This window comes from Chinchilla lanigera, unplaced genomic scaffold (genome assembly GCF_000276665.1).
Source record: "Chinchilla lanigera isolate Chin_1 unplaced genomic scaffold, ChiLan1.0 scaffold00027, whole genome shotgun sequence".
NCBI classification, from domain to species: domain Eukaryota; kingdom Metazoa; phylum Chordata; class Mammalia; order Rodentia; family Chinchillidae; genus Chinchilla; species Chinchilla lanigera.
The window spans coordinates 25827450-25855247 of NW_004955428.1; the positions used below are offsets into that span (position 1 = coordinate 25827450).

A 27798-nucleotide genomic window follows, 5' to 3' on the forward strand; every position below is an offset into this window, starting at 1 on the left:
ATCTAATTGTTAATGAAGCCATGAATTATTAATGGAAATCATGGGAGTTGTTTACTTTCATTGTACTTTGGTAAAATTTGTAAGTAGGTGTTAATGTGAAAACCTGATGAAGTTCTACTAGCCTCAAATTTCTTCTCAGTGCAGCACTCTAAGTAGCCACAGTTAATAGGTCAGTTTTGTCTGGGAATCAATGCTGTTTTATTATCTGCTGTCACGCTCATGAGTTGTGCAAGTATGTGATAGTCCCTGTTGAACATTAGCATGATGACTTCAACATATGTGAAAGTGCAGCTTTTATTGAGTTGTCCACCTAACTTTAGAAAAGATTACATAAGAATTAATTTTCAGGTCAAAGCAAAGTTATTTTGAGAGGAGCAGAATATTCTTAGTCTATTTTTCTGAATTTTAAAACATATTTGCTATGTATCATATACAAATTGGTATACATGGTGGCCGCTTCTCAGTTAGTCTTTAGTGTTTGTCCTTGAGCACACAGAGGAAGGACTAGATCTAAACTGAATGTTTTAAATATAATTTAACTCATACAAAAGGTAAATTTATGAAGAAATTCACTACTTACAGAAATGATTAATATACTTTGTTCTTCCCTATTTGAGTGTACATATTTTTAAACTTTTTTTTTTTTTTTTTGGTTTTTCTCCGGTACCAGGAATCAAACTCACGACCTTGCGCTTGCCAGGCAGGCGCTTTTGCCGCTGAGCTAAATCCCCAGCCCCTAAACTTTTTATAAATTTATGTTTTTGAAGTTTCCATCACCAGAATGGGACACAGTGACTCCTGAAGCCAAAGACCTCATCAACAAAATGCTAACTATCAACCCTGCCAAACGCATCACAGCGTCAGAGGCCCTGAAACACCCATGGATCTGTGTAAGCCACCCTTCGAAAACCGCAGGAGATAGAATGAAACATAAACTCTCCTTTAATATTGTTTTCATAGATGTATAATAACTCTTCCAAAAAATATGAAACTCAAAATGTACTTTTATACAGTCTAATTTTTTATACCAGGTATTGAAGAAAGTGAATTTTATAGTGGTGAAAAACATCATTTTGTGTAGCAAAATCTGGATGGATTGCTAAGTAAATATGTGTACAACAACACAAGGAATGAGAATTTTCCCTATCAGTGATGGGCAGACTCATGAGGTTAAGAGTGAATGCATCCCAAAAGAAAAAGTTAAACAAGCTGAAATATAAAGATCTGATGAAGTCAAGAATGTTGTTATGCTTAGTATGTCTCAAATATCCTCCATTAAGCCCTCTTTTTCCTCCTTTTCTTCCAGCAACGTTCTACTGTTGCTTCCATGATGCACAGACAGGAAACTGTCGATTGCTTGAAGAAATTTAATGCTAGACGAAAACTAAAGGTAAGAAAGTTAAAAGACAAAAAAAAAAGGCCAGATGTTGGGGTACACTCCTGTGATCCCAGCACTCTGGATGCTGAGGCAGGAGGATTGTTGCAAGTTCAAGCCCAACCTGGGCTACAAAGTGAGCTCAAGGCCAGCCTGAACTGCATAGCGAGACCCTGTCTTAAAAAGATCAAAAAAAAAAAAGAAAAAGTAACAAAGTTTACACTACTGTCTTTTGGGGTTTTTTTTGGTTTTTTCCAGTACCAGGAATCGAACTCACGACCTTGCGCTTGCCAGGCAGGCGCTGTGCCGCTGAGCTAAATCCCCAACCCCTTTTTTTGGTTTTTTTTTTTTTGGTTTTTCTCCGGTACCGGGAATCGAACTCACGACCTTGCGCTTGCTAGGCAGGCGCTTTGACACTGAGCTAAATCCCCAGCCCCTACACTACTGAAGAGAGGTAGATTTGGCAGAGTGAGAAGTGAACCATTGTTCTCAAAGTTTGAAAACCAGCTTTTCAATGAGGAAAGGAATATGCACCATGACCCAACCTGTAACAAGAAGATCTGGTTATTGTGGCAGATGTGCTGTCCCAGAGTCCTGAGACAGAGGCCTAGGACTCTCAGGAAAGCAAACAACAAAAGCAGTCAAAAGCTTCATACTGAAAATAAAACTGAAGGAGCATTACTGATCCAAGACTGTATTTCTAAGGTCAAAGATTTACAAAGGCAACATTGATTTTGTTCTTATTTCTTTGACAGGGTGCCATTTTGACAACCATGCTGGCTACAAGGAATTTTTCAGGTACATATATTAAGAACTCTACATTCTTCTTTAGTATTTTTTTTTTTTAATCTTTTTGGAATTAAAAAAATCCAACTACAAAGCTCTGTTGTTCATGGTTACCAAATGGGTGACACAGATTCCTTCCACTCCTGTAGCCATCATTAGTTCTGCTTCTAGGTGCTGTCTGCCACGGAGCCTCCTGAAACTACAAGCTCACAGCAGGGCTCAGCAGTGCTGGCCAGCACCAGTGCCGGTGCTAGACCAGATGCCCACTTACACAGGGCAGGTACAGAAGAGGGGAGGGGCTCTGTGCTCCCTCACTTTGAAACTAGCATGTCAAACGTAAAATTTACTGATATTTCATGAAGTAATAACTGTGAATTTTAGTTCATTTTGTTTCATTCTCATAGGGAGTTCCAATAAGTAAGATGTTTAAAGACCTTTATTAGGGAACCCGGTACTCACAAGCCCAAGTTCTTTCAAAAGTACAGTATAATCTTGGCACACTGTAAGAATGGTTACAGGAGTCTAACTGAAGAACTTACACAGCACTACACACACAGGATAATAAACACTCCTCAAAAAGATTCCATGCTAAAATGTTTGTTAGATGCTCAAAGAAGCCAAACAGTCTTTTTATTGTAAAAGTAACTCTCCAAATTGGATAGAAGGTATATATTATTTGCAGAAATTATTTGAGTCTTGAAGGTCCCTTCTCTGATAGATTGTCTCAAAGCATCAGGTCCCCAAAAGTCAAATTTTCATAAATAACAGTCTTATATATACAGAGGAACTAAAGAGTAATTAAGCTGCCCTTGATAAAGTTTGGATGTTTAGCTTTAGAATAGTTACCTAAAATACTATCACTTGAGTATTCATGCTATTTTTGTAACAGTGATCTACAGCATTAATTTATCCAGTTATTCTTTAAATTCTGTATTTTATAGCCTAAATGATATAGTGATAACAGGTTATGACTCAGCATGTTGTTATCAAATGTTCTTCAACCAATTTCCAGCTATTACAGTTTTATTCAATAGTCACCTTTTGCCTCCTTTCCATTTTAGTTAGAGGTAATATGAACACCATAGGCTGTTACACAACAACAACAATAATGGTACAATGAGCAGTGCTGCAAATTAAGGGACTGTGTTGGTCAGTTGTACGTATTTTGTCCAGTTTGTTTGATGTGATAAAACCTTGTTGCTACCTTTGTCAAGTTACCTGTTTTGTAAATATTTGATTAATATGGTTGTCATTTACATGAGTGAGTTCAATGCCATCTCATTAAGTATTAACTAGTAATACCATATATGTAAAAAATAAGTGTTTCATCATGGCCCAGTAAGTAGCCAATCACTAAAAGGTAGTATGATTTGTATAATATATATTGTTAATAGCAAACTAAGTTTTTAAAACTCCAGAAATAAAGTTGTGTGTTATGCTAAAGTGTTAAATATGCACTTAAGACATAAATTGGGCCTTTATTAATTAATGTTTTTACTCATTTATGGAAGTTTTTCATTTACCTCATATTTTCCTTCCATCACCCCATGAACTAAAAACTCATGACTAATATGTAAATTTTATATCATTTCTGAATGTCTTAGCATGAAAAACAAACTTTTGTTTTAATTCATCACTTCACAACTGAATAACATTAGAGTCTGTGACATCTTGTACTTAATATTGCATTGTAGTTTTGAGTATTTTACTCATCCTATTTCATTGTCAGACATGCTTTTTAAAGTAATCTGTCCATAAGTATATGGTTATAAAGTTGTTTTTATTTTTTCTTTTTTTCCCTGTGTGTGGAATGTATTTCTTGTGAGGTAAGGTGAACAGTAACAAAAGGGCTATTTCCGCATCTTCCAGGCCAAATCGCTGCTTACCTTAAATCATTGTCTTCTCTTCGCTTGCTTTTGCAATTCCAATATCCTGAGTTTGCTTTCTAACCTATTAACTGCCGTGGGACTTACTTCATATTGCTTTTTAGCTCCAAGCAAATAATATTTGCCAATATTAGCCAAAACAAGTACTTCTTAACAGACTCAATTGATTATAAATTAATAGCTTTGTTGCTAAAGACTAAATACAATTAATAATTTTGTATCTTTAAAATAAAATTTAAATTTTTATCAAAGTGACAATCAAAATAATGTTGCATATCTGAAGAATAATAGGAAATTACATGCCCATGAAGTTTTATGATAGCTAGGTATTTCCACTTGAGATGTCAAACTCCATTTTGATGTACGTAAATAATTAGACCTAATTAACATTAAATGGAAATGCATACTTTGTCCTGCATACTGGTGTATGTTCTACACCTGCTATACTAATAGTCATTGATGGTTAGATTATCTGTTTTCCACCTTTGTACCCATGCATATACTTTGTAAAAGAATGAGCTCACCTTTTAATACACTCAAAAATGACTACCTCCCTATAAAAAATAAAATTACATACAAAACTTTAGGCTTTTCCTAATTTAAAGATATTGTTTTCTTTTATATCTTGGCTCAAATTTATGATTTTTAGTTTTTTAATTTAAAGGTTTGTAAGAAGCCTTTGTATTCTGATTTCAAAGTTTCAGTGATGCATAATGCGATTTTTTGACCATCATATACTATGTGTTTAAGATTTTTCCTCTAGGTAAATATATAACATTTTATTTTCAACACAATTATTAATATTTTTTGAAAAGCTGAAATTGTCTGATTGCAAAAATATAGAACAGATGTTATTTAGCAAGAGCAAATTTTTACAGACGAAATTTTTCAACCTCTAAGAGACGGGCTTCAAGGGTGGAACTGACATGACCACAGACTTGTGGCCCAGTTTGTTAGCTGATATCTCAAGACTAAAAACAACTTTCTGGATTACAAAAGTATAGTCCAGTTAAAGTTCCAGTATCCTTTTCGCAACCAGTAGTGAAATGAAGTCCAGTCATCCAACTAGCAATTTTATGCAATGAACTACATAAGAATTTAGTTTTAAATTTGTTGTGGCAAAACCAGAAAAGTGATACTGTATTTCAGTGTCCTGTAAGTTCGCGCTCATCAGTGTGATCTTGATAACTTGGCACATTTTAGCCATAATCAGCACAGGTGGTCAAAGAGGCAGTAACCTGTTATGTTACCTACCTATAGGTTTTAGTGAGTGACTCACTAAACTGATTTTACTTTCATCTTGCAGCAGCCAAGAGTTTGTTGAAGAAACCAGATGGAGTAAAGGTAAGTTAAGCAGATATTCTTAAACCGTGTCAGACTTTCAGATGCTGCATAATTGTACAGTATTAAATATAAACCCTACATCTTTGTACCTTGTATATTTTATAGTTCTTTATAAAGGATACTTTCGAAATGTGAAATAATTTACAACACAAAGATGACTAATATACACGAGTATACTAAGAAAAGTTGTACCGTTTCAATTTGACTGTATATTAAATAACCTTGAAAATTAATATTTACATAGGGAATTCCAATATAAACTGAATGTCTAAATCCTCCCTACTTTATTACAGTTCCAAACTGCTGTGCTGATCAGAAAAAAATCTTTGAAAAACAAAGGCTTTTCCAAAAAATTATGATTTGTACTTGAGAGCTACCAAAAATGTATTATAGCCTGGGAAGAAAAACAGTGTGTCTGAGAAATCAAACATGAGATGACAAAATCTGCTTGGGCAGTTTTTTGTAGAGGTCTAAATTTTTGCTATTTCCATTATAGGGTTTAAAAGCATACTTGAATTACATATTCTAAAAAAATACTGGAAAAATCTTCCAAGAAAAATTGGATATTTTGATTGAATTTTTTATATTTCTAATCAAAATAATACAACTGATTGTATTTATTTCAAGAGAGTTTACTTTTGATGGAATATAGCCATAGATGTCCATAATAATGCTTGTTTTCTTTTCAGAGTATCATATAAATGTCTTATTTTTTAATCCTTTTCTTTCTCTCCCAATGGCAGATGTATACATTCCTTATGAGCACTTCAACATTCTTGTGAATAAATTAATACTTTAACATTTGAACTTGACTCAAAGTCAGGTGGTCAGTTCATACTGAAAATATAGCATAGAAAATCATTTGTCACTTCTTGTGTTAATACCCTATCATTTCTTCACCGCCTGTCTGTGTGTAATTTGGGAATTTCCAGAGCCATGGTGACCATGCACTTAGGATCCTATTAGGATGATGTTTCCATTTACCGCTTGTTTACTCGACCTGTAGTCATATCTTCCTTCTGCTTAGTTTTGGACTTTGGATTGCAATAGTGAGAATTGGTGTTTACCTTTCTCCCAGTGTTACCTTGGTGGAACTGTGGTATTTTCAATTTTCCATATGTTTTTCTCTGTAACATTCAGTGATGGAGAACTCAGTTTTTGATGGAGATGCTGATTTTCACTGCTATCTTTATATAGAAATATTTTCAGAACTTCATTTAGCAAACTTCTCTCTCTCCTCTTTGAAGACAAAATTGTTCTGTACTCAATGCTTTGGTACTTTAAATTCAACTGGTCATTTTTTTTCCCCTTTCACTTTGACTGGTCAATTCAGAAAAGGAAGTCCAGTTCAACTGTTCAGATGATGGTGAGGATCTCTCTATGCCAGATTTCTCCTACTCTGAAAATTTACACTTAGAAATAAAAGTCTTATTTACCTAAGTTAGTGTAAATGGAGAAAGTATAGAATTATGACAGGTCAGTGAACATAACATGTGAAAAACAGTGTAGCCCACTACATTATGTTGATTTTCTCTGAAATTAAATTTTTTAATATGGAAAAAGTTAAATCTTCATCCATATGCTGTTAATGAGTTTGACCTTCCATGTAGCCTAAGTCCAATTTTGTCTTTGAAAATAAAGGTAACATGACATAGTAATAAATGTTTACTTATAAACGAAGAAACACTATAGAATTGTTTTATAAATGGTGACCATGATTGCTAAAATAGGACTGAGGGGCTGGGGATTTAGCTCAGCGGCAAAGCACCTGCCTGGCAAGTGCAAGGTCGTGAGTTCGGTTCCCGGTACCGGAGAAAAACCAAATAAATAAATAAATAAATAAAATAAAATAGGAATGATTCTTACCTCCGACTATAATATGTTCACTCTGAAGTTTATAAGTAATGTGAAAATGATCTTGTAGTAGACCTATCCTAAAAGGAAATAAATATGTTTCAATGTCAGACCTTAATAAATTTAGCACCCAAGAAATAAGGATATCTTACCTGTGCCTAATAAAAGTAATTCAGTGTAGCATTTAAATATCTGATTCAAGTCAGGTTTTATAGAAAAGAAAAATAGAATGTGACCATAGTGTAAAATAACTACATTCATTTGTATGTTCAAAAAACAGCATAGTTAACCTTTACTTAATATTTGACTCTTCAAAAGGAAGATCTTCTAGCTTTTTACCTAGATGTTTTTCTATTATTTGTAATTAATATTACAAATACTTATATTTCCCATAGTAAAAACAACCCCCCAAAAAATCATTAGCCTAACTTAACTCATGTCTCCTATACCAGACACTAAAGGATAGTTTACCTAGACAACATAGCCTTCATTTGAGAGAGGTGGTGGGTGTACCCTGTGAATCTGTGTGTGAATGTGGGGCAGAGAGTATGCGCGTGCTTGCTCAGATACATGTGTGTGCATAGGTATGCATGTGAGACCTTTTCACTTAAAAAAAGAAATTTTTAGCAAGCACATCCTAGGAAAAGAATCAATTTTGAAACAGAGTAAACATCTCAGAAAACTGTTGTCTTTTGAATTCACTGATATAAATTAAATATAGCATTTCAAATACATGTCACACTTTCATAAGTATGCCTGATCATTTGACAAGAAGCTAGCTAGTTTGGCAAGCACTCTTCCTGAATAAAGTTATTTGCGTGTATCCCTCCCCTTTTCTCATGTGTCTTACACTGACCTAAATACATTTTTTATCCCTTTTTAATAGACACCATCTCCTCATATCTCTTTTTTGGCTCTTGTACAAACTTTGTGTTAAATTTTTTGCACTTTAAGAAAACATGTTAAAACTGCCTGCAAACTATAGATCAATAGTATAACATGTAATGAATTTTTCTAAAATTAAAATTTCCTGCATGTCACAGAGCTTATTTGAATAATGCTGATCCCAGTAATCACATAAATGTGAATGAATACAAAAGAAAGATATCACATGCCTAAATTAACTTCTGCTACCTCTTCTTCTCAGTGCTAATTTCAGTATAATCTAGAAACATAAATACAAAGTTTCTGGAAAGCCCAAATAATTGTGTAATTATTTATTACAATAATTTATTTACAATAAATATTCTATATTCTATGAGTTTCTCTTTAATTCCTGCAGTACACTTACCCTTGCATTAAATTGTGGGGTATATTCCTTTAGAAAATAATGTAAAATGAAAATACGTGGGTAATATAAGAAAATGAATATAATTTATATTTCTGTTTGATAACCATAACCATGTTATGTCTGAGTTTAAAAAATGGTTAATTTTTACTTTTTCATCTTTGATTCTTGAATGCCTAAACTTGGTTGTAATTTCAAGTTGCCACTTTTCTACAAAGAATCTTATCTGTGTGCCACTGTGTGCCTACCCTTTGCATTTCTGTGGTAGCATCACTTTCACAGTGGTAAAGATAGCTTCTTGATGGATAAAGCCAGTTGTGTTAATGTGAGGAAATGATAATAGTAAAACTTTGACAGAAAGCAAAGTGTTCTCTCAAACAATTGTGAAAAATTTTATATTCAACATATAGTAAAGAGTTTGATTTTCCCAGTAATAATGGATATATTTTTAGAAGCGATGGAGACATGCCATTTTTAAATAATATTTTCACACCTGTGTTTTGTTAGAAGATGTAAGTTTTTAATTGGGCTATCTAGTAAAGAAAGTCTTGATGGTACTCTAGAGAAAGATGATCTGTGTGTGACTTCAGGCTGAATAATAAAATGATAATTTTATAACAGTGTGGCTTGGAGACAGAATCTACCTTGAAGTGTATGAAAATGGTTAAACTTATTTTATACTCTAAAATTCAGTTTGAACTCTGTGGAAGCAGCTCTTTGCTTGCTAAAGTGGCAGAGCTGAAGCAACGAAGTCTGTTTTATCACTGCACTGTAAGAGACAAGGTCCTTGGCTGTGTGTGACTTTTGCAGGCTGGAAGTGGCACTCTTTTCTATCCATCATCACCTGTCTCTCCCGTTCATCTTCAGGGCTTTTTATTTTCATGGCTGTAACTCCATGTAAACATGCAGTATGTGGAGATATTGGCTACCAAGGGGTTTAAGGCATCTCTTTCTATTTTCTGCATACCCACAGATAAACAACAAAGCCAACGTGGTAACCAGCCCCAAAGAAAATATTCCTACCCCGGCGCTGGTATACCTGGACTCTTTGTAACCCTTCTTAAGTTCTTTACTGTATTTTGTTGTTTCTTTCACTATATAGATACATATATATAAGTATTTTATTTTCATGGATTTTTTTCTGCTAAGATATGAAAAAGTTCATGTCTCTATTTTTCTTTTCTTTTTGTTAAGAGCTGTCAAGCATTGTGTTTCTAACATGAGATTATCTCATTTCATTGTCAAACGTTGTTCTCGTCTCAGTAGTTGAGACTTTTGCATGCTGCCTTAGAAATGTAGTAGAATGCGCTTTGATTGCTCTTAGCTCTTCTGATGATGATAGCTCTTGTGCACTTGATTTCTTCTTTCCATGACAAAACGTTGGCATCAAGGAGAGCTAACAGGATTATTGCTAGACATCATAAACCTAGACCTTATTCAGAGTTCCTGTTCCCTTGTTTCTGAAAGACTACATGGCTTTGTAAGACCTTACTTACTGAGATATAGAGGCACTGGGTAATTTAAAGCTTTTTGTTTGTTGTGTTTTAAGTTAAATTTTCACTCTTTCATATTAATCCAAAGAACAAAAATTCCATAGTTTAGAATTATCAATAGAAACCTATGTTGTTCATTTCATTGAAATTTGCACGATTCCCTAAATTAGGAAATTCAAAATTTGAATACTGGCATTTAGTTGCTCTGAATTCCATATTTTCCTCAAACTGTTCCATAATTTTCAGAAATGTTTCTGGATTTTTACTGTCCCTCTACTACTATCATTTTAAGTAAGTAAAAAATGTTGGAGGATTATTTACCTTGAATTAACCAGTAGGCTAAATTTAAAAACACTTAAAGGAATGAGGCATCAAGATAGCAGGTTATCGGGGCTGGGGACTAGCTCAGTGATTCTGTTGGTTAGCTTTTTCTTGCAGACACAAAATACTTGACACCCACAATTTAAAAGAAGAGAAGTTTATTTGGCTTACAGTTTCAGAGGTTTCAGTCCACGGTCAGCTGGCTTCAAGGCACAAATATCATGGCAGAGAATTGTGGCAGAGGAAAGCTGTTCACCTCCTGTGGCCAGAAGCAGAGAGAGAGGAAAGGTCGTGGGACAAGAATACACCTTCCCAGGTCATACCTACAGTGATGCATCTCTTTCAGTCAGTCCCCACCTGCTAACATCATCTTCATCTATGGGCTCATTAATGGATGAATCTACTATGAGTAGCACCCCTATGATCCAGTCACCGTCCAACCACCTACCTGTGAACACATGAGAATTTGGGGGAACATTTTAGATCTAAACCACAATAGTGGTAGAATAATTATCTACCAGGTGATATTCTGGAGTTTGTCTGCACAACCAGAAAAGTAAAAACAGTGTTGATCCCAGCTTAGTCAAGGAAGTAAGAAGGCAAACAGTAGATATAGTCTGTAAGTGTGTGCTGTAAACCATTATGGTGGGAATAACTCAGTTGCCAAGACATTGTGTAATGAAAAGCAAAACAGGGATCTTTTTTTCTATTAGTTATTTGAATATTATTTTCCAATTGATAATATTGTTTTAATTTTCTCTTAGAAAGCAACAGGAAAAATAATATTTTCATCATGGAAAAAATATAACTTTTCAATCAATATTCTACATATAAATTCTATAAAGCAAGAAAATTTTAGGGGTTGGGGATTTAGCTCACCAGCACAGCGCCTGCCGGGCAAGCACAAGATCAGGAGTTCGATTCCCAGTACCAGGAAAACAAAACAAAAAAAAAAGCAAGAAAATTTTAGAAGTAAATTAAAGCAGAGTTTAGCAGCAACATGTTTTTAATTATAGTGGTTGTATGATTAGTTATAATTTTTTTTTTGGTACCGGGAATCGAACTCACGACCTCACACTTGCTAAGCAGGCACTTGTGCCACCAAGCTATATCCCCAGTCCATGATTAGTTATAGAACCTTGTAAAAGAACCATTTAATAAATGTTCCTTGGAATTTTGCTTGGACTTTTGAAGTAATTCTTTAGGATAGACTTTCTTTGTAAGCATGGTCCAAAATTTCTAGGTTTTTCCAAAGGTATTCAGCTATATGTTAATGATAATAATGGCACAAAATCAATTCTCAGAGCAACACAGCTGAAAAATACCTTCATAGACAATTGGAAATCTTGCCAAAGATTTCTGTCTCCAGGGTTCTGGTCTAGTTTTCTGTGGGATGGACAACATTAACAGACCACTCATTAAAGAAGAAGGCAAACACTATCTGGCATAGGATGCAGTAAAACAGTGAGTGCCTCTTTAGGTCTCCCACCTTCAAAGCCTTGTCTGTATCCTGATCAGGAATAAGGTCTTCTGCATGCTGCTTTTGGGTAGGGGTGTGCCCTACCTCATGGGCTTACTAGGAAGAGCTTTCATCAGAGATCTTGTCAGCTGCAACCTCTGCCAGCAGCTAACATGGCTTTAGCTCTTGTCACTCCTTCGTTTTGTCAGTTGGCTCACTCTGCTCTGTCCCTCCAGCTAGTAAGAATGTATTTACCAATGCAAACTGTTTCTTTCTCTATTTTGTTCTCACTCAGGAGCCCCAAACTACTGTAATCCACAACCCTGATGGAAACAAGGTACTCAGAAAGAATCAACATCATCTGGCTTTTACAAGATTACACATCTCATCAAATAATCAAAATTGGTTCAGTATCTAAAAACAGAAAAAACTGCACCTTTTTTCCACTGTACTTTTCAACTTAATTGGTTTAAAACTATACACAGACTTCTTTAAATTAAAAATGAATGACAGCTTGAAGGAAAAATGAATAATACCTTAGTCAGTAAAAACTTAAAGTCAGTTCAAACAGTTACAAAGTCTTTATGTCAAGATGACTGTGTATCTTAAGCAATTCCATCTGGTCTTTTTCTTTTTCCCATGCCTTCTTGTGTGTTGTACTGTGGGTGTATATACTGCATGAAATCTTAGAATTTCTTGCTGTCATTCCATTGTCTTCAAAAATCTCAACTTCAGTTCATAGGTTTTTGTTTAAATTCAATGTTGTTTTTGATTTTTATTCCATTCTGTTGCCATAATGGATTTTTTTGTGATTTTGTTACTGTTTTTTGTGTTGTTGGTGTTTAGTTGCTTGTTGTGGATGATGTTGTTTGACAGAAATTTAGGGGAATCAGGGAGTTTTACTTTTTGTGAAATGTTTGTCATTGTTGGGTTATATGCATTTTATCAACAGATTTTCTAACTACTTATGCTGAATGAAGACGAATGTGTTCTACCCATTGTAAATTATTTGTACAGCTTTTTAACTAACAGCACTTACATATAGTCTGTAGGATGAAAGGAAACATTTTATGAATGTATCCCATGTCTTCATTTCATTACTTTTTAAACATTATTATATCTCTAACGAAAGGAACAATATGTCATCTAACTTTTCTCAAATATTTAGTATAGTTATGGTTCTAATTGTATCAGTGATGTTGATGGCTTAGAAAACACATTCCTCTCTGATTTAATAGTTAGCTGATCAATATTAAAATCATTAAAATAACAAAAAATATTGTGATTTTTAAGATGAAATATATTTAATAGTTAAAACATTGGATATATTCTACATCCCTAAAAGACTTGATAGTCAGTAATATCACATATAATAGTGGTTTTTAATAGGATTAGCAAATGAAAGGCAAAGCATAACAGCGGAGAGTGGACCCTTTCATAGTTCTAGCTATTCCATTTGTAAGAGTTGCATGGTATTTCTTGCTTACATGGATTAGTTTATTTTTACAGTGCATGGTTTTACTTTCATTTTGAATTTGAATCTGAACACTGTGTTCACTGAAAATGCATGAAGGCTTTTCTTTGGTTTTATATGTATGGAGAACTCTGGATACATCTTCAGTTTATTCTTTTGGTTTAAGGATTATATATGATACTTCTATTAAATTTATCGCTTTCTAAAATATTGAATCTATAAAAAGACACAGACTAATATTTGAGTCACTTTCCAAAGTATGTTTTTCATCATTGTGTGTATAGCTATTAATTGGAGGTTTGTTTCCAATTATTTTCAGCACTAGCCTTTAATCATTCCAAGTAGAATATTGTGTTTTTTTATGAATATTGCAAAATTTCTTTGCCAAAAAATATCTTAGTACATTTTAATGGAAACATTTATGAAATCATTTTGAGAAGTGTGTCTTAATATGGGCAGTGACAGTTTACTTTTCAGTGTGCTTACTAATCTTCAACTTCATTTGTAGTTTTACAAAGAAAGCTTTTCTTTCCATTATGGAAGACAGTCTGTTATCAGTGACAGCCAGTTTCTAGTTGAAAAAAAGACTGGAAAAATCTAATTGTCCCTGAAATGTAAATTATTTATTACAATCCTGTTGTGTTGATCATAAACATGAAAAAATCTTCTTATAGCTATTTTCAGCCTATCTAAGCATAATACCTTTAGCTACTTCATTAAATGATACAACAAATGCTTTTTTGTCTTTACAAAGGAGTAAGGTGGGCAGATAGGCTGGAGGTTCAGTGCTTGACATAGTGTCTGACACAGAAAGCACTATTTACTGATTGATGAATTGGAAATAAAAATTGTTCTATTTTAAGATTCCAATTCATTTGAATAATGTACTCAATTTTACATAAACACACACGAAAAAGCACACCTTTGGGGCCACTGGAACACAAACACACCTTTACACAGTTCTGAAAATAAACTTCAGACTTCTAAGCCCACTTGGATTTATAATGCTTCAGGAATTAGGCGACCAGAGTACTCCCTTTTTGAAATGTTCGCAGCATTTGACATTTTATTTCTGTTAAAAACCACTCAATGTATTTGTCCATTTGCATGTCAACATATGCACACAGCCTGCTGAGGAATTTTGCATGATATGTAAATCACTAGCCAGTTTTTTAACAAGCCAAGCTATTCACTGTCTGCTACTTAAAAATGTGTTTTCTTCTCAATAGGAGTCAACAGAGAGTTCAAATACAACAATTGAGGATGAAGATATAAAAGGTATGATTGAACCAGAAATCAGAAATCCTAACTCAGAACTCCGTATATATATATATCAGAAAAAAAAACAAACTTAGTTTAACTATCCAGTAATTTTAGGAAGTAGGCTCGTCTTAGAACACAAAATTAATTTTATTTTTATAAATGTTATTTAAATACTATCTACATACTGATTTTTATCAGTTTTTCACATTGTGTTATGTATTTTTAACTATAGGCAATGCGATATGTATATATATGTATATGTATATATACATACACATTGTTGTAATGATACTTTGTAACAATAGTTTAGGTAGACAGTAACAAATTGTAAACTAAAAAGCTGTTATATACTTCCTGTGTGTTCATGAAACACGTTTAGAAAACAACTTGTATTCAAGGATGTAGTATGAAAATGTCATTTTTTTAAACTTTTGATGGTCTCAAGTAGAGATCAGTGCAATTTTGTATTTGGCAGCCTTTTTATCCTGTTTTCTTGTGCTTTCCTTATGCATTCTTAACTGTCATTTATTTTGGTTTTTAAAATGTTTTTAGCTGCTGACATCTTCTCTTTCCTCTGTACAAACAGACTGAACACATTTGTAGTTGCTGTACTTCCTTTTGGCCACATCACTGTTTTAGAAGTGTTAGTTTTATTTTAATTCTTTTTTCTAGTTTTGTTTTTAAAATTCAGTGTATGTAACTGTAACAAGTATAGGCCCTGTGTCTTGAAGCTATTCCAAAAAAAGAATGATAACAATAAATGTATTTAAAATAGAAATCTTAAAGAAAAGACTATAAAGAAACTTGGAAGATGTGATCTGTCATTTAATTAGGCCTTATCTGGAAAGACTGTTTACTTAATAGTATCACCAAAAGCTGTAATTCTGTAGGTGATATTAGGAAAATATAGTGTTTAAATGTTGTATTCATATTATAGAGTCAAGAACTAGGAAATTCTCAGGTCAAGGAATCATAGGGGCAGTTTAAGAAATAAAACTGGCTGTAGACCGTGAGTTTCCAGTCATCTCGCCTGCCTTTTTTTTTCCCAGTTGATTAGAACAGCTGATGAGATTAAAGTATGCTCTATGTATATTACTAGTGCACTGACTTGACTGCTAGAAGTAGCGAGACATTATTTTTTACAGTATAAAGGTGGATAACTATGTGGAGGATTTTACTGAGTAGATTTGTTCATCCCACTCTTGTCCCTGAGCTAAAATTTGAACTGAAGTAGTTTTATGAATCATTTGTGCTAGTCACTTAGATGAGATTATTTTAACCACATAAACAGATGTGCTATTGAGCTCTCACAGTGAGTCAAGAAGAATCATCTGTATAAGTGATTTGGATCCATTAACTCTTTCAACTAAGCAAATGTTTCATATGATTTTTTATATTCTTCCTTGATGAAGATTTTATTATCTAGTGGAGAGACTGAACCTTTATATAACTAAATAAAATTAGTAGAATACTAACATCTCACTATATACAGTTCATTCACCAAGGGATGTCATTATTCCTTAATGATTATGACCAGGGTTTTACTTACTTATTTATTATGTAAATAGTGTGTAAAAAGAGGCTCTCATTCTGTGTGGTGACATATGCCTGTAATTTCAGTTACTTTGGGGCGGGTTGAAAATTTGAGGCCAATCTGGGAAACTTAGTGAGACCCTGTCTCACATAAAATAAAATAAATAGGGCTGGGAATATGGCTCAGTGTTCCCTGGTTCAATCCCTAGTGCCACAAAAGAAAAAAAAAAATGTTCCACTGGGCTGTCACATGGGAAGTAGTATTTGTCTCTAATTGTGCTGAGTGTACATACACTAAATATTAGGGAAATTAAGCAGAATGATGAAAACAAAAGAAATTTCCAGATGATAAATTGAGCCCCAGGTACTTTGGCTTATTTATCCAAACCTAATAAGTAAATTAAATTCCTGTTTAATTTTACTAGCATGGACATGACCACAGGGTCATGGATACAGCACTTAGGCTTTATTTTGCTGTCTATAATACTCATGTTGAAGGGTTTGGTAGCTGATACTGAATGATGTCAGAAGTTTTTAAAACTAGACAATGCTTTGAAAGATCTCCCAGCCTATCATTCTATCAGGCAGGTGGTACATGAAATGATGAATGTTTTTACTTTATTTATTGTGCAGCTTGTGTAAGGGTCTCTCTATGAACCCACAATCCTCAAGAAAACCTTAAAATAGTACTGCGTTTGAAAGGTGCTGCTCTCTTTCTTTGCCTAAGAATTTGCTACACAGCTCTAGGCAGCTTAGTAGAAAATGTGCTTACTGTCCAGCTGTGTTAGAACACAGATTTACCTACATATCTAACTCCTAAGAGCTCACAAAAGACTGTCAGTCGTATAACCCAACTTCCTCTGTACACAATGCTATATCCACAAAATTTTATCCACAAAATTAAATCTCTTTCTTCCACACATACACTGTCTAACTTTGTTATTTTGGTATACAACCTTGTTATGCAGTGAAACACCAAGAGTTTTTAAACAGCTCTTCTAAGCATATTTCACATATGAGGTCTGGGGTCATATCCATGCTGGTAAAATTAAACAGGAGTTTAATTTACTTACTGGGTTTGGATAAATAAGCCATGTTTCAGTTGCACCTCCATGGACTGGCCCAGCCCTGCCTGTATGTGCTGCTATCTCTTGGGGAGGGGTCTGACGCAAGCGTCTAGAACCTTGTCTCATGGTGGCACATGAATACCCTATCACAAGCTTCCCATTCCAATACCCAATCACCAAGAACTTCTCCCCATTGGGGTAGGGGGTGGTATACACTGATTAACACACAGTGACCTAATCAGAGGAATAAATGAGGTAGACCAACAGTACAGTTCCTTCTCCTGGCCTCTTGGGATAAGAGGGGGGACACAGACAGCCTTCCTGTTCTCCAAGAAAGAGAAAGTGGGAGTAGGAAGTACATTAAGGGTGCTTCACACTCAGGCACTCCAGAAAGCCATGATTTGGAGAAGCTTCATTTTCCTTTACACTGCTTCTTTCTCTGTGTTCAGAATGGACTGGGGTTCTCTGTGGCTCCAGTTTGTGTTACTTTTGAATGATATTTAGTCTTTCAGATTCTTCATCCATTCAGCAAATGCTTGTTGAATGCCTCCTGTTGCCTGAGCTCCGCCTGTTATTTTTTGCATCATATTTAAGAGATTTCAGAGTCAAAACATTCTTATGTAAGCTTACTATGGATCATTTTTTGCTATAATTTAGGCCCATTTCTCTTATTTAATACAATAAATGCCAAGAAAACTTAATGGAAAAATGTGACTCAAAATAAATGCATTTTTATCTAGAAGTATTTTATTTCTTTTTTTAAAAAAACTTTAGTATTGAGTTATAACATTTTCCTTCTTGAGCTTACAGCCATCCTGAAGAACTTGGCTTATTTTATAAATCTTATTTTTAAAAAGCTCTAGATTTTATTGTTCTCTTTCTCCAGAGGCAATGGATATGTTGAATTCTTAGTGTTGACCTTTTATGCAGCTCCCTAATTCTATCACATAATTAAAAATGAAATATTATTATGGATGCTGTGTTTGTGAACTGTGATAGTAACAGCGCACTATACACCCAAAAAGGAAAAGTTTTCTTACAACATCTAGCTTGTAATTTCAGAATTTAAATTTCTAGGTCAAAACTGCTGAAAGAAGCACTTCCATTTGAATATAGTCCTTTCCACTGAGTTGGGGTTTTAGCCTTTCATTATCACCTGACAGTTCCAACAGTGCTGTGCTCTGTGGGTGTGGCACACTTAAAGCCAATAAACTTTAGCAGTGGTCCTTTCCGCTCGGTATCCATTGAAGACTTCCCTTTGGTTTGTGGCTGTAGCCACAGTTTGCAGGGCCTGCTGCTGTATACCACAGTGCCTCTCCACCTCTTAGCCTGCCAGCAGCATTACCAGTCACCTTCTCCTTCCTGACGAGTGCTCTTGCAGCTGTTTACTCCATGAGCTGCTCTTTCCCAGCATGCCAGAGTTAGGCAACACCTGTCGAAGTTGGGCTCCTATATGCCCCCATCATTTCTGTCACTCATCCGGCTTCCAACATCTCTCTTCAGCTCTTCACTTAGCATTGCTTGGATCTCTTGCTGTAGCTCATTGTCTTACAGATATAGTCCTTGAAGCTCAGCATTACAAAAACAGCTATAGCTCTGAGACTGACTTGTGGAGAGCTACATCCTTGTTTAACCCCTTTTTCCTTTTCCTGACTAATAGGTGATGGTAATGAAACTGCCTATGACGTTTGCAGAAGGCCCAGTTAAGGACAAAAATGTCGGCACCCTTATCACTTACATGGGTCTGGTGTTTGATGGCATCAGAATGTTAGGTCTGAGCTAATCTGCAGAATCTCTTGAGGAATGAGTTTTTGTGTCCTTTGGAAATATGTACTTTAGTGGCCAGAGTGATAACTCCTGGGATTCAGCTATCCTCCTCGGTAGGAGTTTCTGGGGCAGATGATGAAATGACGTCCATCTTCTTCCAATTCTTATGCAGTTTTGTCACTTGGAACTTCTCTTCAGTGTCTTTCCCACTCCCAGAAACTATGCAGATCAAGAAACTCTTGGACATTTTACTTAAGGACTTGTAATAATTATGCCATTTTTAAGCTAAAAATGTTTCGGAGGAAATGTAGTCTAATAAATAACTTCATTCAAAATTTGACATTAAAAGGGCATTTTAAAGAAAATCTTTCATCTGCATGTATTTACGTGTTGGTCTTGTAATGTTACATACAGATTAGTAACTAACAGAACTAATCCAGAATTTATTCTATTCTACCGCCAATGCGCAATAGTTGCATTTTCTTTCTGCTTTTTTCTTTTTCATCTTTCTTTTATTTTACCTCTGTGTTCTGTGAAGTTTGTATCTTGAGTTTGGCAGCAAAAGCTTCTAGCTAGTGTAGCTCTACGGACAAAAATACAGACTTGAAACTATTGTAAACCAAGGTAAAACAAGGTCCAAAATCAAAATAAAAACCTAAAACTAACAAATAAGTGTATTCTACCAATTGTTACTATCAGCAGGAAAACAGGCTCACCCTATATTCAACTTTCTAGGTCAGAAGTTCTTATAAGTAGCTTATTTTTTTGCAAGTTTGAACAATTCTGTAATGAGTTTTAGAAATAACCACAGGAAAACTAATGTAGGATTATTTTATGAAATATTGCATAAAATTGAAAGCCATGTGCAGGTGGCCCTCCAGATCTACACTCTGCATATCAAAACTAGTCAGAAAAAAAAACAAAACCCCATCTATATTGAACAAGAACAGCTTTTTTTCTTTCTTGTCATTATTCCCTAAACAATACTGTTCAGCCATTTACATAGCATTTACATGTACCTCTTGTTAGGTGTTATAAGTAAGGGGAAGTGATTTGAAGTATAAGGGAAGGTATGTGTAGCTTATATCCAAAAGCCAGGTTATTTTATGTAAGGAACTTGAACATGCGTGGATTTTTGTTATTCCCAGGAATCCTGGAACCAGTTCCCACTAGACACAAAACAACAGGCATAAAATTCCTTCCATCAGTTTCTAAACCTTGGTTATTAAACTATCAGTTTCTAAACTTTGAACTATTTTAATAATCCATAATTTTAAAAAGCTAAAGTTTGTCTTTCATAAATATTATCTTATGTGGGAGTTAGAAATTTAAAGATAACCAAGGGGCTGGGGATTTAGCTCAGCGGCAAAAGCGCCTGCCTGGCAAGCGCAAGGTCGTGAGTTCGGTTCCTGGTACCAGAGAAAAACCAAAACCAAAAAAAAATAAAAAATAAAAAATAAAGATAACCAGATTCACCATTTATATAACCAGAAATTTCATAGTTGGCAAAGATACACCTGACATTGCATAGATACTGAAGTTTCTTTTTTTGTTAAGTTTCTTTTTTTTGTATGTATTTTTCCATTACCCAAGAATTATGATCCTATTTATTTATTGTTTCTTTATTTATTGTGAGATAGCGTGTTGGTGTAGTCCAGGCTGGCCCTGAACCATACTTGTTTATGGTCTAATTTAATAAGATGCTAAATTTAAAGTTACATGTAAGTTTTTAAATATTTATTACTCTACCTTCTTTATCTTTTCAGATTATAAATCTATCCCTTTTTTTCTATTATTATTGATGTAAAATAGCCTGTAATCCCAGCATTCTGGAAGGCAGAGGCAGAAGGATTATAAATTTAAAGCCAATCGGGGCAGCTTTCTGACCTCCTGAGATTATGTCTAAAATTTTTAAAAGGGGGCTGAGGATGCAGCTCAGTGTGAAGGCTCTGAATTCAAAAACCAAGACCCAAAAAAAAGAACAGAAGAAAACTAAAGTAAAATGTAAAACATCAACAGTGACCTGATTGAATCTACACTTTACTTCTAGTCCTATCCTTTATCCAGCCAACTCTGACCAAGTTACAGAGCTTCTCTGTGGCTTAGGTTTCCTCCTGGCAACACAACTTAGATATTTAAATCAGTAATACAAGCTTGTACACTTTTCCTACCCCACTTGACACAACAGTAATAGACTGTTAGGACATTACTTGTATTTTTTAGGCTATGTGCAATAATATATTATTTAAGAAAAAGAGGTGTTAATAATATAAGCTATCCAAAATAATTGCAGAAAGACACTTAAAGCTGAGAAAAAGGAGCAAATTCTTGTGGTTTTAGGAAATGTGTTGTTCAAAATGTTGTTCCTGTAAAATCTGTGCTTTAAGCACCTCCATCTTAGAATGATTATGGAGTCATATTTCACGTTTCTAAAGTATCTACAAAATTACTGTAACAATATCCAAAATTACTATTTGACCTCATTCACTTCTATACAGAAACTAAACCTTAAATTATTTACTGTTTTATTAACTATGAATTGTATTTAATACTTAAATTATTTCTTAGAATAAAATAATTACATGAATAAATACTATCTTCTTTACTGAGTTGTTGTATTGTTTCCTACTAATAAATATTGCACAAAATCCATGCAAGTATATGTCAATATTGTGATGCTTCTTGAAAGTCATTGAAATAGCTCTGATTTTTTTTCTGCCATAAATTTCTGTTATAATTCCTTTTATGTGTTCAGGAGAAATTAGGTCTAAAGCAGTCAAAGAAATTAAACTTAGTCCTGTGTGGTTTTAACATTCTATTATATTGCAGGTTCTTTCATTTCAGATCCAATATGATAAATAAACAGGGAAGTAAGACAGGAAGAAGAAGCAGAGAGGGCACTGTTAAATGAAGTTGTTCAATGAAAGAGACTTAAACTTTACTTTTTCTATCTGGAATAATGTATGTTCATTATTATTTGTGCAACTAATATTTTGTGGGCACTTACAATGTGTGATGTACTAGGTAGACACTGCTGCATTTGTTGCTCTCAAGAATAAAGTATAAAAGCAATGCCACACAAAAGGCAAAGGATTGAGTTTCTGATAGTTTAGGCTAATCCTGAATGAACTGTAGGGACTGTATTTTAGTTTAAATCAACAAAGAATGGGTTGTGATCAGTAGCACTTCACTAAAATGCAACAATTGTGTGTAGTCCTTGAGATGAAATTCATCAAGGCAGTTTTCCTGTTCATTTCCAAGCTTTGGAACATTACACAGCCATTCAGTTTAACATTGGCTATGATGGAAGTATTGGGAAGCACAGCTTGGATATAAAGAAAATATGAAGGTGCTGTCAATCCAGGCTTAAAATTCTTATATTTGGAGGTGTTTTTCATCATAAGATAACTATACAATGCATGTACTATGTAAATTTAGTGGCATTCATTTTATGTCCATATTTGTGCTTGGAGTTTGCATTTCTGAAGATCTCTGATATATTCGGACTGAATAATAGTTCTCATAAGAGTAGTGTTGAAGTAGGAATAGATTAAAAGAAGAGCTATATGATGTCTTTTGTGATTTGCTTCTGAAAATTGAGTTTACAGAAAACTGATCTACTTTGAAAGTGTTCATAATTGTTCATTCCTCGTATCTCTTCAGCAAGTGTGACTTAGTTAAATATTATCACTTCTAGTCTTGGCTCCATGAGGAGCCAAGGAGAGTTTAGCAGAACTAAATTTTCTGTGTCTCAGTTGACTCAGCTATAAAATGGAGATGATAGCATTATTTACAACTTTCAGGTATTGAGAGACAGATGGTGAATCTAAAGTGCTTTTCAAAGAGTCAAACACATCATAGTATCTCAGTGGGTTAGCAATCACTTCTGTTGTTGGGTACAAGGTCGTCATAGTCACTAAGCCACCAAGTGCAGAGGGATTGCCAGGTTCCAGGTCCTCCTGAGCTGCTGAGGATTCACTCATAGTCACCACCTCTTACTGCTGTGATAATTCAGACTTCTCAAAGATGGGACCCTTAAACTGGGTTTTAAAAGATAATGTATTAATAGAAGAGTGTACATAGAGAACCCAGAAACAAAGCATGGTACATCATAAATTCTACAGACAGCTCAGGGTGTCACCGGGAAATGAAGTCCAAATGAGGAGAGGTAGTCAGTATGGGTTGGTAGGTGGGGCCCTGTAGTCCTGGGAAGAAGCCTGGGTTGATCCACTGAATTAGAGGTCACAAAGATGACATAATGCTTGCTACCTGGGGAATATCAAAAGCTTTAAAGCAGGGGAATGATGTCATCAGAAGTTTAGGTAGCATGCATATTGGAAACGTAGAAGGCTGAAGGTGGTAAGACTATTTCAGCACTGTATCTAAAAGGTCAAGGTCCACTTGAGCTTCACTGGCGATTCTTTTTGTTTGTTTGTTTGTTTTCTATTTTGAAAATAAAAGGAAAGCATTAACAGACAGACAACCTTCTACAAAATAGCAAAAGAACAATACAGACAATACAGAGTTACAAACAAAGTGGTAGGAAATTAACAATGCTTGTTGTATTACATACTGATATCTTCAAAGTGGTTTCTCATGAAAACAGATAGAGACGTGCAATATTGATCAATCAAGGACTTATTGACAGTTTCTTTCAGCAAAGAGATAGAAGACAGTAGAACAACTATGTTAACTATTCTGTATGTACATACATATAAAATTTTTCCTTCTCTCCCTTCTCTTTTCCCACATCCCAATTGCCCTTTACCCTGGAGTACTTTCCTGTCATTTCACAATGTCTATCATACCTCCTAGTTTAAATTAACTCTTTCAGTATGTATCTACAGGATAGTTAACATGGTTGTTCTTCTGTCTTCTATTTCTATGCTGAAAGAAACTGTCAATGAGTCTTTGGTTGACCAGTATTGCATGTCTATATCTGTTTTCATCAGAAGCCACTTTGAAGATATCAATATGTAATACAACCACCATTGTTAATTCCCTACCACTTTGTTTGTAACTCTGTATTGTCTGTATTGTGCTTGTGATATGTTGTAAAATGTTGTATGTCTGTTAATGTTTCCCTCCTTTTATCTTTAAAAAAAAAATAAATAATAATAAAAAATAAATTAACTTTCAGGTTTTACACTAGTGAGACAATGTGGTGCTTGCACATGCAGGTCTGATTTATTTCATTTATGAGTACTGTCTCTAGTTGTGAACATTTACCTATAAAGGCCTTGAATTTATCTTTCTTAATAGCTGAGTAATATTCCATTATATAAAAGTACCACAATTTTCTTACCCAGTCCTCGGTGGATAGACATTTGGGTTGCTTCTACAATTTAGCAATTACAGATTGTGCTGCTATGAACATAGGTGCACATATATTGCTGTGATATGATGTTTTTAGATCTTCTGGGAAAATACCCAGCAGGGGAATAGCTGGGTTGAGTGGGACCTCTAGACGTAGTTTTCTGAGGAATCTCCAAACTGATTTTCACAGTGGTTTCACCAGTCTGCATTCCCACCAGCAGTGGAGAAGGGTTCCTATTTCTCCACAGCCTCGCCAGCATTTGTTATTGGTTGATTTCTTAATGCTAGCCATTCTTACTGGGCTAAGATGGAATCTCAGTGTTTTTTTAATTTGCATTTCTCAAATGAATAATGATGTTGAACATTTTCTCATGTATTTATTTGCCATTTGTATTTCCTTATCTGAGAAGTGTATATTCATCTCAGCTGCCTATTTTTGGATTGGGTCTTTGAAATTGGAGGGGCTGATGTTTTTTAATTCTTTATATGTTCTAGATAGAAGCCCTTTGTCTGAGGGACAGTCAGCTAAAATTTTTTCCAAGTTTGTGGGTTTTCTTTTGACTCTGCTGGTGATTTCTTTAGATGTGCAGAAACTTTTCAGTAGGATGAGATCCCAGTTGTTGATTCTTTGAAGTGTTTCTCGTGCAATTTGGATTTTGTTCCTGAACTCTGCCTACGCCCATGCCTTCAAGCTTTTTACCGACTATCTCTTCCAATAGATATAGTGTTTCTGTTTTAATATTGAGATCTGTGAACCATTTTGACTTGAGTTTGGTGCATGGTGATAGACTTGGGTCTATTTTCAGTCTTTGGCAGGTGGCACGCCAATTTTTCCAGCGCCATTTATTAAAGAAGCTATCGTTCTTCCAATGAGTTTGTTTGGCCCCTTCATCAAAGATTAGGTGGCTGAGTATGTTTTGGGTTGTGGCTGTTTCTTCCATTGATCCTCAGGTCTGTTTTTTAGCCAGTACCAGGTTGATTTTATGACAGTAGCTTTGTAGTGTAATTTCAGGTCAGGAATTGCGATTCTACCTATCTTTGTTTTGTTTGTTTGTTTTTAAGGAGTGCTTATCTGTTTTCACGAAGGGCTTTCACATTGTGCTACATTCCCATCCTTTTTTTTTTTTTCCTTAATTTGAGATAGGATCTCACAAAGTTGTTAAGTTGCCCAGGCTAGGCTCTAACTCGCTGTGTTCCTGCCTCGGCCTACCACAGTGCTAGGATTACAGGTGTGCAACAGCATGCCCTGCTGTCTGGTTTTGTTTTAGGATTAATGAGTTTGGACCGTATTTGTAGGTTAATCACAAAGGACAAATAGGAATGAAGAAATTTACTGCTCCATTTTTCACTTATTTGGTCATTCTTTCAACAAATGTCTTTAAAGGGTTATTGGAATTCAAGCCCTGTTAAAGGCTGGATACTCAGAGGCAAGAATATTGGCAGGCTTTCAACTTGCATGAAAATTATGTTTTACCAGGGAGAAATAGGTAATAAACAAAATTAATAATTTCTATCAAAGACTCACCCTTATAGTAAAATGATCGTAAAGTAGCCAGTGATTTTACCCTGCATTATCCTGACAACATTCCCATCTGCTAAGTCCTATTAATCTGGCTTTCAGAAACACATGAAGCATGGAGAGGTTAAGTCACAGAAGCAGGAGTGGTTTAGCAGGAACTAGAATCACACTTGCAGCTGCTGCACTGCATTACTTGGGGTTTGCTAGAACCCTTCCCATACTACCATATGGTAGGTACCATACCTAGAGCAGAGATGGTGACCTTTTAGAGATGGAGTGCCCAAACTGCAACCTGAAACCCACTTATTTACTGTAAAGTGCAAAACTGCAAGGAAACCTGAGTATGGGATGCTCAGCTGCTGGGGTGATTTTGACTTGTGTGCTGACAGAGTGGGCTATGTGAACATGCTGAAGCACGTGTGCCATAGGCTTACCACCACCGACCTACGGGTTTAACAATATATGAAAGAGTTCCAGAAAGCTTAGTGGCAAAGTCACAGGTCTGGCAGATTTTCTAACAAATGTGAGGACATCCGAGTGTAGGTAGCATGATCTAACCTTTTGCTTTTTTTATAATTCTTCAAAGGAGCAAAATAGTTTTTTTCCCTCAGACTTACTTTACTTTTCATTAGTACATGTTTGTAGTACACATGGTGTAATGATTGCATTCACAACTACCCTTGAATCTATAATGATCACTTTTGGCTTCTGAAGTCAGATGTGAGATGTTAAGTAACAAGGGAACAGTGAACTATAGTGAAGAGCATTAGCTTGTTTCTTACAAAGAATTTCCTAAGAGTTTCACATCATGGTGTTTATAAAAGTTTAATGTTAATGCTATAAAGGAAACTCTTGGCTTCATTGCAGAGCATGCAGTTTCTCAGTTTTTGTGGAATTAATTCTACTGAATAGTGGTAGATGCCTTGTACATATGTGTGAAACATTATAGTGTTGTATTTAGAAAATATTTTACCATTGGCCTGGTGGTGTGTGCTTAGCATTCAAGAAACCCTAGAAATAAGAGCAAATAAATACACATACACATTTACCCTTAAAAACAGGCTTTACAGATTTTTTCAATAACTCATTTCATCTTTACAGCAACTATAAAATTAAAGAATACCACAAGAAGTGGACTCAGGATCCTGCATCTGTGTAATATGCAACAATCTGGAATCACTCCAGCCCTCATGGCCTCCTTTCAAAGAAAACCAAGCACATGGCTGGGCACTGGAAGACTAAACTTTAAAAGGAGAAAGAGAATTGTAGAGTTCCTAGTATGGTAGTCTAAATTAGAAATGGGGAAAGGACTATCAGTTGTCCAGGAGCAATCAGAAAATCCCTGGCCAAGTAGCAGGAATGGCATAAGGACCAGTACTCAGAATGGGCTGGGAGAGGAAGGGAAACATGGGTGAAATGGGCATCAAGGAATAGGTTACACCTTATCCAGGAATTGGAGAAGATTGCAGTGCATTTTCTGCATTAGAATATCCCAGAAACATTAAGAGTTTCTCAGTAATTTCCCTACCTAACAAAATGTAGATTCAGTGGAATTTTCCCTCACCTGGTGTATTTCTGCTTTTGTTCAACTTTTTTTTTGGTTTCCCTTTTGAGGCTTATTTCCTGCCTGCTACTTAGCCTTGAAGAACCCAGCCTATTAGACCATGGGTCACTTAGAGTATGACTGTCCCAAACCTTTCCTTTTTATTATTTCATTTTCAAATCTAATGGATCCCAAGACAGAGCAAGGTTAAATTTTCTTTCCAATAGCTGCAACATGGCTGGTCTTCTGTTTTCCACTTTTTTTTTGGCTAGTATCTACATGACATTACAACAAGCAATAATGTAGGCATTAAAATTATTGTAAGAATATAACTACAATCATATATGAACAAATATAGGGAAATTTAAGTGGATATAACACATGTAATTCCTAACAGAGAGACCTTTGTTTTCAGTACTGGGGAATGAACCCAGGGCTTTTGCACTGAGCTACGGCCTCAGCCCTTTTCATTTTTTTATTTTGAAACAAATTCTTACTAAGTTTTGCAAA

General features: G+C 35.0%; 1 protein-coding gene across 11 annotated transcripts in view; it reads left to right on the forward strand.

The window, feature by feature from the left end:
* The window catches only part of Camk2d (calcium/calmodulin-dependent protein kinase II delta), a 296895-nt gene that overhangs the window by 243949 nt on the left and 25148 nt on the right, over nucleotides 1-27798 (forward strand). For 2 of the 11 annotated variants that reach the window (XM_005386818.2, XM_005386836.2), the window contains exons 10-16: nucleotides 768-890; nucleotides 1307-1390; nucleotides 2131-2173; nucleotides 5357-5391; nucleotides 9507-9566; nucleotides 12102-12143; nucleotides 14510-14558. In XM_005386818.2, the coding sequence (XP_005386875.1) occupies nucleotides 768-890; nucleotides 1307-1390; nucleotides 2131-2173; nucleotides 5357-5391; nucleotides 9507-9566; nucleotides 12102-12143; nucleotides 14510-14558 (436 nt within the window). Of the gene's footprint in view, nucleotides 1-767; nucleotides 891-1306; nucleotides 1391-2130; nucleotides 2174-5353; nucleotides 5392-9506; nucleotides 9567-12101; nucleotides 12144-14509; nucleotides 14559-26846; nucleotides 27751-27798 lie in introns of those variants that run through there. The other 9 variants (XM_005386834.2, XM_005386824.2, XM_013515306.1 and 6 more) reach the window with 7 other exon arrangements.